General features: G+C 43.3%; 2 protein-coding genes across 2 annotated transcripts; both read right to left on the bottom strand.

Moving 5' to 3' along the window:
• Positions 1-663: 663 nt before the first annotated feature.
• Positions 664-1786, bottom strand: LOC135500000 (uncharacterized). Its single transcript, XM_064791100.1, has 2 exons — positions 1276-1786; positions 664-982 (listed from the first exon to the last, which is right to left on the bottom strand). The coding sequence occupies exons 1-2, from the start codon at positions 1742-1744 to the stop codon at positions 738-740; spliced, it is 714 nt and encodes a 237-aa protein (XP_064647170.1). The 5' UTR covers positions 1745-1786; the 3' UTR covers positions 664-737.
• Positions 1787-7965: 6179 nt separating this feature from the next.
• On the bottom strand, positions 7966-9170 carry LOC135499998 (uncharacterized). Its single transcript, XM_064791099.1, has 2 exons — positions 8578-9170; positions 7966-8284 (listed from the first exon to the last, which is right to left on the bottom strand). Exons 1-2 carry the CDS (start codon positions 9044-9046, stop codon positions 8040-8042), a joined length of 714 nt encoding a protein of 237 aa, XP_064647169.1. The 5' UTR covers positions 9047-9170; the 3' UTR covers positions 7966-8039.
• Positions 9171-10521: the final 1351 nt, after the last annotated feature.

The raw sequence follows: 10521 nt of genomic DNA on the forward strand, positions 1-10521 counted from the left end.
CTGACAGTCAATGTCACTGTTGGTGATCACAGCTAGGTGATAATTTGTTTCACTTCCTCTGTTTGTACCTAATACGCAGTTCTTTATCTTGCCACCTACGTATTACTCTGTAATATGTTTGGTTTTCAATAAAATTTGAATTTGAATTTGATATTCACTACACTCCGGATGCTGTGGATGGATCGTGTCCTTCCCAATAGGAAGACTATTTTTCAGATGACTGATAGAATGCCCCAGGAGTCTGGGATGGATTGTAGGAGTCTAGGAACAATCGAACAAAAGAACCCATATATACTGGTGTTGTGCGTCAGACATTCGACTTTGATATACAATTAAGTTAACGTGTCTTAAAGCTGTCCAAAATACAAATGGTAATCAATAAGATCTCACAGGGTTGTAAAAAGGTGCGATGACGGGAACTAGGCTGAATATGACGTGCCACGCTATCCCGCGCCAACCGGAAGTAGTCGTCATTCCATGTTGGGCACAGAGGCGGACACAAGTCCTCCATCATAGGGTCAGTTCTTAATGCACCTCTCTGCGTCCTCTGTCATTTTTCAACATGGCAAAACTCAGGGCTGAGTGGTTCAAAAAGCACGTATTAAAGCTTAACGGCACCGTTAGGTCTTGGTGGGATGAACTGAAAGAGATAACGTCCTTAAGGTTACTTAATTCAACTAAACCGTTTAGTAGGGATAACGTGATTTTTGTTCTATTGAACAAACGGCCTCTGCTGATCAAACTGGTCGCATCAAGCAGTAAAGTTCAAAGCGGTCGTCGGCAGGGAGCGACACCTTGGGGAGGAAATAGTTCACATTTGAGGTCAGGCAGGTCTTGCTGGCGTCGGTGAAGGAGGCTGACGCGCACTGAGAGTCCCTGGCACAGAAGTCCATGCACTTGATTATGGTCGGGGTGTCTGTGTGCGTCGTCAGAATGCTTCCAGATGGAATCTTCGCTTTTGAGTGGAATACAAACGTGGCGCCTGAAATGGAGAGAATTTGTAATAAAGAGGAACGTGTGTTCAGCCGCCCTTCCGAAGCGAAGGTAGTTGTGACTCGAGACGAATGATAGACACTCTGAACCTGAATTGAAAGCTAGTACTATAGGCTACGGCTTCTTTGGACAGGCCGATGAAGCTGTCTAGCGTGGAGGAAAATATGAAGAACACAAGTGAACGGGAAGTGCACGTGTTGTACGATGTGCAAACGGTCGCTTCAGGCAAGGACCTAAACATTGTACAATATGTTTAGGTCTGTGTTGCTGGGGTTGACCTACCTTGCCCCCCATTGTTGTTATTATCACAGAAGGTCTTTGCTCTCTTCATGTCGTCTGCTGTCAGACCCCGGTCGAATAACATGACGCAGCTCATCGATGCGTTCAGAGACGCTGAACGTACTTGTTTACCGAAGTTTACAAGGCTCGCGGAGGTATCTGGCGCAGCGCTCGTGCTTTCCAGCTGCGTCTCCGGGGTGAACCCATCCAAATAACCAATCACATTTCTTGACGATTTGTCGTATGATACGCCAAAGAACATCCAAACACCGTGAGAGAATTTCATATCAAAGACATGTCCTGGAGTACCTCTCCCGATTATGCTAATGTGGAGAGTCATTTTGGGCCACACCCAGACCAGCGATCCGAACGACAAGCTCTTCCCCGGCCACTCCATAATCGGCGCCTGAGTCCCTGAGAGCAGTTTCAAGTACCCCGTGAGTGTGAACCCGTCACGCTTGCTCAAGTCCATGGTTGTCGATTTCCCCACGCTGAAATAGGACGAGGAGTTGCCGGAAAAGCGAATAGCGCTCCTGGGTCTTTGGGTCGGTCCGTCGGTGAATGTGACTCCATGGAGGGTGGCATGGTTGTCCTTGCCCGAGAGGTCATCTCCCTTCGCTTCAGCCGTCAAGGGCCAGTAGCCGACAGGGGCGGGGTTGAACACAGCTGTCAAAAAGAACAATGAGTTTATTAGAGCGCTGTATAGGAGCGAGGTGGTAGCCCATCGAAATAGGCTTCGATCCGCTATACGCTGGACTTTAAGTAGGGCGGGCCGGATTTTGTTTCCCTGAACCTTTCGGGCAGTACAGTGACCATTTCTACACAGGTTCTCAGCCAATCAGAATCCGATAAATCTGTGTCGTCATCGGGGCATCATCATTAAACTGTGGTTGGATCTTGAAGATGGACTATTGTTATAGCCCTTTCTGTAGGTATGTTGTAGCAGCATAACTCAGATATCTAAAATCTAAATAACAAGGGAAAAGAAACGCATTTTAAAAATAAAATATAAAGAAGAAAAAGAAAAATGTTGTCCACAACCGGATTCGAACTCGCGACCTTTGAATCAAACATCGTATTCTGCCATTTCTGACGAGCGACCTACCAACTGCTCTAAAGTTTCTAAGGCTTCTGACGTCATGCATTTGTCGAAATCTGATTAGCTGAAAGTCCCTGTACAAATATACACTATAGTGCCCCAAAAGTTTAGGAAAAAAAACACAGAATGATTTTCCCTCACACAATGGATACACAATAGAATTCTAAAACGACCTCGCACGTCCGGCACCGGCACATATGGTCAGTGATGATGGAGAGTGGTAGCCGGTACATATACAGTACGGTTCACTCGCAATTCAATGTGCTCATGACGTGACGAGTCTTTCAAAACAATATTGATTGACTGTGACACTGCTGACCTCGTTTTTAAAAACATTTTAAAAAGGCCATTTAAACGTTAAATCAACTGCAAACATAATTTTTTATATCACTGAGGTATATGGATGGATACGATATGTTGAGAAAAATATGTACAACTATCGAAATATACGATTATTTGGAACTATATATATTTAGGCCAATCACTTTGCCACCCGCGCGACCTTGTCACAATTGCGGCGCTCTTTTGCATATCGCATATAAGAGGCGAATGAAAGCCTTGTCAGTTCAGCGCTAAGAGTGTTTGACTGTGGATCGGCTGGTCACGGGTTCGGCTCCCGCTGAATCTGCCACAGTATATCTTTTTCTCATTTTCCTTATCTTGTTATCTAATCCTCCATGAACAGATGTAAATTTTTTCATCATTACCATTTTCATACCCCGCACCCAAACTTTTCAAACTGCAGCACATACTGATTCCGGGCGTTCGAGTACATGTACTACCGAGTTCGAATCGGCAGCTGATATTTTCTAGGCTACATTGGGGCAAAGAGGTATTAGTGTCGGACCTTGACTTTTCCAATTAGTCAAATGGTATCCTGAGCTTCAGGCTTTTTATACCCCTTCGTCATATCGAGAGGGATATCAAAAACCACTGGTGCCTGGATGGTTAATATGCTGCCCGTGAGGGAATATCTAGAAAAAGATCGCGTTCCTATTTCAAAATCGACCGAAATTCTGTTAGTTGATATCATTTAAAATCAAGCCCAAAATGTCTACTTTAATTGACATCTTGTCATCCAGCATGAGGCTTGCATGGGTACGACCAAAATTAGTCAGTGTAATTATTCGGCAATTTTGTGTAGCTGACTCAGCAATTAATGAGGTAATCCCTGTCAATCAATAAACAAACAAAAACCCTTATACTAAAAAGATCTCAGATTTACCATCATGATGCTGATCATGATTTTCCCTTTAAATTCCATGGCAGAAGTGCTTACAAATAACTCACCTAAGCTTGCACAATTTAATTAAATAATGGATTTCCTCACAAAAATGAGTGCGAACAAGCCAGTCAACATTTGATAAAAAAGAACTATAATTTATTGCCGGCAGGTCCTCCATCAATGTGGCACCAACAGAAAAAATTCTCAACGAATTGGTGATCTGAAGCGTGTGTGAAATAAACACACAAGGTTCATATCACCATAGCCTGGCTATCACAGGCGAAGATAATCTCCACTCAAACATGAAAACCTCTTTGATTCAACGGTCAGGATGCTGGACTTTCTGCCAGGTGGTCACGGATTCGACTCCCCGTGTATCCAGAAAAAAACGTTTCTCTTCATTTACTTTCTTTATTCATTCATGTACGTGTATATACATACGATATGCTGAGAAAAATCTGTACAACTATCGAAATATACGATTACTTGGAACTATTTCGGCTAATCACTTTGCCACCCTGTCACTATTGTGGCGCGCTCGTTTGCATACCGCATATAAGAGGCGAATAAAATCTCCATTTCAACATGCAAGCCTTGACGGTTCAGCGCTGAAGGTGTTTGACTGTGGATCGGCTGGTCACGGGTTCGACCCCCGGTGAATCTGCCGAATTTTTTTATATTTTTTTCTTCTTCCTTGTCTTGTCATCTGATCATCAATGTACAGATGTAAACATTTTCATTATCATCATTATCATACCCCGCACTCAAACTTTTCAAACTCCAGCACATACTGATTCCGGGCGTTCGAGTACATGAATTATGAGGTAGATGTATTGTTTCAATCATCGCAAATCTGCCTAAAACGGCAAGTTTTCTCAGGTACGGGTACGGCAGTGGCGTGCGTCTTTTTCATTGAAACGACCTCGCACGGCCGGCACCGACATATATCGTCGTTGATGATGGAGAGAGCGGTAGCCGGTACATATTGAGCACGGTTCACTAGCAGTTCAATGTGCTCATGACGTGACGAGAGCAAATCTCACGGGTGGGGCGGAAATTCGCCATATTGCTGACATCATCGGCGCCAACAACTGTTTCTTTTGACCCTGCCGGAGTCTTTCAAAACAATAAATGATTGTGTCTGACCCTGCTGACCTCGATTTTGAAAAACTTTTTAAAAAAGGTCATTCAAACGTTAAATCAACTGCAAAGATAATCTTTTATATCACTGAGGTATATACATACGATATGTTGAGAAAAACCTGTACAACTATCGAAATATACGATTACTTGGAACTATTTCGGCTAATCACTTTGCCACCCTGTCACTATTGTGGCGCGCTCGTTTGCATACCGCATATAAGAGGCGAACAAAATCTCCATTTCAACATGCAAGCCTTGACGGTTCAGCGCTAAAGGTGTTTGACTGTGGATCGGCTGGTCACGGGTTCGACCCCCGGTGAATCTCCAAAAAAATTCCTTTTTTCTTCTTCCTTGTCTTGTTATCTAATCATCCATGTACAGATGTAAACATTTTCATTATCATCATTATCATAACCCCGCACCCAAACTTTTCAAACTCCATCACATACTGATTCCGGGCGTTCGAGTACATGAATTATGAGGTAGATGTATTTTTTCAATCATCGCAAATCTGCCTAAAACAGCACTAGTTTTCTCAGGTACGGGTACGGCAGTGGCGTGCGTCTTTTTCATTGAAACGACCTCGCACGGCCGGCACCGACATATATCGTCGTTGATGATGGAGAGAGCGGTATATCCGGTACATATTGAGCACGGTTCACTGGCAGTTCAATGTGCTCATGACGTGACGAGAGCAAATCTCACGGTTGGGGCGGAAATTCGCCATATTGCTGACATCATCGGCGCCAACAACTGTTTCTTTTGACCCTGCCGGAGTCTTTCAAAACAATAAATGATTGTGTCTGACCCTGCTGACCTCGATTTTGAAAAACTTTTTAAAAAAGGTCATTCAAACCTTAAATCAACTGCAAAGATAATCTTTTATATCACTGAGGTACATGTACATATAGTATTATTAGCATTATCAGTATCATTATTATCAATATCACTTTTATCTTGAAACCTTCTGAACCCGAACTTTATAAACTGAAGAACACACACTGATTTCAGACTGCAACGAAGATCTCACCAAAACTGATTGTAACTGACGAATTTCCTAGACATGTCCAAAACCACCTCACAACACTTGCAGGAATCGTTATTAGTGAAGTTTGTACATTCTTTACAAAAACAATAATATCTTGTACTTACCTGCGGTAGTGTTTCCAGCAAGAAGCAGAAGAGCCCATTTTAGAAGGACTATTTTTACGGCCATGTTGAACCGATTTTTTCTCGCAAAATAGAGAATTAAAGGATGCAGATCCAAATGTTGCTTAACTTGCAATGAAAAGTGATCAAGGAGATTTCGTAATGAAAATGGACGTGCCACTATCACGGAACAACTTCAGAAAATATGAATCCATCCGGAACTAACTGGTCGATGTCCACCTACGTTCCCGGTATGGATTCTGAATGAATGGATTGTGGCGGGACCAATATGCACGAGTCAATCGAATAGGCCAAAGAGAACCAAACCACTGTTTATGAGACCCCCGAAAGAGTTCAGATGCAAAAGTCGCTAATTCCTTTTCTAGTCTTCGAGCAAACACAACATTCAGTCAAAATGGACGATTTTCGATGGGACCTGGCGACTTCTGTCCTAAAAAGTTGTTTTGATATTCAAACGCATTACTTAATTCCTCGCGTGGAACTGTTTTAGCGGTTGTCAATATCACAATAACTAGTTGATACTTCTATTCAGTGGTTTTTATTCACTCTAAATCGATCGGCTTCAGCGCCATTGAAGATCCGCGGCATTAGCGTCATACACGAGAACATTTAACGTGACCACTATTTATATTCAGCGTGTCTCTAAATAACCACAACACGACATCCCTCCCACTTAATTACTTTAGTAATTAGATAAAGAAATTCCAAACCAAGAATGTCCTAGTTTTAACTCAACTCAGGTTTGGAGGGGTCGTCTCAAACTCTAAAGATATAATTCAAACTACTTAAACTCGAAATGGTACGTGAATACTGATTGACTTATGATGGTCCAACTCTAATAACATGAACACTAATAGTCCAGAAAACAGTCAACTCATAATCACTCAAACCCGTAACGACCATTTAAAATAGAGAATTAAAGATTGCAGATCCAAATGTTGCTTAACTTGCAATGAAAAAGTGATCAAGTAGATAATGTGAGCATGTCATTTATATTGACTGCAGCGGATCATTACTTAATTCCTCGCGTGGGACTGTTTTAGCGGTCGCTTAGCAACCCTTCATATGGTGATGAGTCATCTGCTGCAGTCGTATAATTATTCATCTTCTGCAACGATTTGTTCGGTCTTTCAAGTGTCGTCTGCTCACACTGACAAATATTTGTTAAACAAAGTGAAGAAACTTTGTTCAGATGGTCGAAATGATCAACTTTCGTTCAAATATTTCTTGAGAAAAACCTTAAGTTTGGAGAAAACGTGTATATTCTGGATGTCGTCTGCTCAAGTTGAATGAGTTGTTGTTGTTCGGCCGGATCTTGGGTCCTATTCGGTTGCTTCTGTCTTTGTTTGACTCTGAACAGATGGCCTCTGGTCAAAGTAAGTAAGACAAGGTACTGACAGTCAATGTCACTGTTGGTGATCACAGCTAGGTGATAATTTGTTTCACTTCCTCTGTTTGTACCTAATACGCAGTTCTTTATCTTGCCACCTACGTATTACTCTGTAATATGTTTGGTTTTCAATAAAATTTGAATTTGAATTTGATATTCACTACACTCCGGATGCTGTGGATGGATCGTGTCCTTCCCAATAGGAAGACTATTTTTCAGATGACTGATAGAATGCCCCAGGAGTCTGGGATGGATTGTAGGAGTCTAGGAACAATCGAACAAAAGAACCCATATATACTGGTGTTGTGCGTCAGACATTCGACTTTGATATACAATTAAGTTAACGTGTCTTAAAGCTGTCCAAAATACAAATGGTAATCAATAAGATCTCACAGGGTTGTAAAAAGGTGCGATGACGGGAACTAGGCTGAATATGACGTGCCACGCTATCCCGCGCCAACCGGAAGTAGTCGTCATTCCATGTTGGGCACAGAGGCGGACACAAGTCCTCCATCATAGGGTCAGTTCTTAATGCACCTCTCTGCGTCCTCTGTCATTTTTCAACATGGCAAAACTCAGGGCTGAGTGGTTCAAAAAGCACGTATTAAAGCTTAACGGCACCGTTAGGTCTTGGTGGGATGAACTGAAAGAGATAACGTCCTTAAGGTTACTTAATTCAACTAAACCGTTTAGTAGGGATAACGTGATTTTTGTTCTATTGAACAAACGGCCTCTGCTGATCAAACTGGTCGCATCAAGCAGTAAAGTTCAAAGCGGTCGTCGGCAGGGAGCGACACCTTGGGGAGGAAATAGTTCACATTTGAGGTCAGGCAGGTCTTGCTGGCGTCGGTGAAGGAGGCTGACGCGCACTGAGAGTCCCTGGCACAGAAGTCCATGCACTTGATTATGGTCGGGGTGTCTGTGTGCGTCGTCAGAATGCTTCCAGATGGAATCTTCGCTTTTGAGTGGAATACAAACGTGGCGCCTGAAATGGAGAGAATTTGTAATAAAGAGGAACGTGTGTTCAGCCGCCCTTCCGAAGCGAAGGTAGTTGTGACTCGAGACGAATGATAGACACTCTGAACCTGAATTGAAAGCTAGTACTATAGGCTACGGCTTCTTTGGACAGGCCGATGAAGCTGTCTAGCGTGGAGGAAAATATGAAGAACACAAGTGAACGGGAAGTGCACGTGTTGTACGATGTGCAAACGGTCGCTTCAGGCAAGGACCTAAACATTGTACAATATGTTTAGGTCTGTGTTGCTGGGGTTGACCTACCTTGCCCCCCATTGTTGTTATTATCACAGAAGGTCTTTGCTCTCTTCATGTCGTCTGCTGTCAGACCCCGGTCGAATAACATGACGCAGCTCATCGATGCGTTCAGAGACGCTGAACGTACTTGTTTACCGAAGTTTACAAGGCTCGCGGAGGTATCTGGCGCAGCGCTCGTGCTTTCCAGCTGCGTCTCCGGGGTGAACCCATCCAAATAACCAATCACATTTCTTGACGATTTGTCGTATGATACGCCAAAGAACATCCAAACACCGTGAGAGAATTTCATATCAAAGACATGTCCTGGAGTACCTCTCCCGATTATGCTAATGTGGAGAGTCATTTTGGGCCACACCCAGACCAGCGATCCGAACGACAAGCTCTTCCCCGGCCACTCCATAATCGGCGCCTGAGTCCCTGAGAGCAGTTTCAAGTACCCCGTGAGTGTGAACCCGTCACGCTTGCTCAAGTCCATGGTTGTCGATTTCCCCACGCTGAAATAGGACGAGGAGTTGCCGGAAAAGCGAATAGCGCTCCTGGGTCTTTGGGTCGGTCCGTCGGTGAATGTGACTCCATGGAGGGTGGCATGGTTGTCCTTGCCCGAGAGGTCATCTCCCTTCGCTTCAGCCGTCAAGGGCCAGTAGCCGACAGGGGCGGGGTTGAACACAGCTGTCAAAAAGAACAATGAGTTTATTAGAGCGCTGTATAGGAGCGAGGTGGTAGCCCATCGAAATAGGCTTCGATCCGCTATACGCTGGACTTTAAGTAGGGCGGGCCGGATTTTGTTTCCCTGAACCTTTCGGGCAGTACAGTGACCATTTCTACACAGGTTCTCAGCCAATCAGAATCCGATAAATCTGTGTCGTCATCGGGGCATCATCATTAAACTGTGGTTGGATCTTGAAGATGGACTATTGTTATAGCCCTTTCTGTAGGTATGTTGTAGCAGCATAACTCAGATATCTAAAATCTAAATAACAAGGGAAAAGAAACGCATTTTAAAAATAAAATATAAAGAAGAAAAAGAAAAATGTTGTCCACAACCGGATTCGAACTCGCGACCTTTGAATCAAACATCGTATTCTGCCATTTCTGACGAGCGACCTACCAACTGCTCTAAAGTTTCTAAGGCTTCTGACGTCATGCATTTGTCGAAATCTGATTAGCTGAAAGTCCCTGTACAAATATACACTATAGTGCCCCAAAAGTTTAGGAAAAAAAACACAGAATGATTTTCCCTCACACAATGGATACACAATAGAATTCTAAAACGACCTCGCACGTCCGGCACCGGCACATATGGTCAGTGATGATGGAGAGTGGTAGCCGGTACATATACAGTACGGTTCACTCGCAATTCAATGTGCTCATGACGTGACGAGTCTTTCAAAACAATATTGATTGACTGTGACACTGCTGACCTCGTTTTTAAAAACATTTTAAAAAGGCCATTTAAACGTTAAATCAACTGCAAACATAATTTTTTATATCACTGAGGTATATGGATGGATACGATATGTTGAGAAAAATATGTACAACTATCGAAATATACGATTATTTGGAACTATATATATTTAGGCCAATCACTTTGCCACCCGCGCGACCTTGTCACAATTGCGGCGCTCTTTTGCATATCGCATATAAGAGGCGAATGAAAGCCTTGTCAGTTCAGCGCTAAGAGTGTTTGACTGTGGATCGGCTGGTCACGGGTTCGGCTCCCGCTGAATCTGCCACAGTATATCTTTTTCTCATTTTCCTTATCTTGTTATCTAATCCTCCATGAACAGATGTAAATTTTTTCATCATTACCATTTTCATACCCCGCACCCAAACTTTTCAAACTGCAGCACATACTGATTCCGGGCGTTCGAGTACATGTACTACCGAGTTCGAATCGGCAGCTGATATTTTCTAGGCTACATTGGGGCAAAGAGGTATTAGTGTCGGACC

The sequence above is a fragment of the Lineus longissimus genome, chromosome 15 (genome assembly GCF_910592395.1).
Source record: "Lineus longissimus chromosome 15, tnLinLong1.2, whole genome shotgun sequence".
Lineage (NCBI taxonomy): Eukaryota > Metazoa > Nemertea > Pilidiophora > Heteronemertea > Lineidae > Lineus > Lineus longissimus.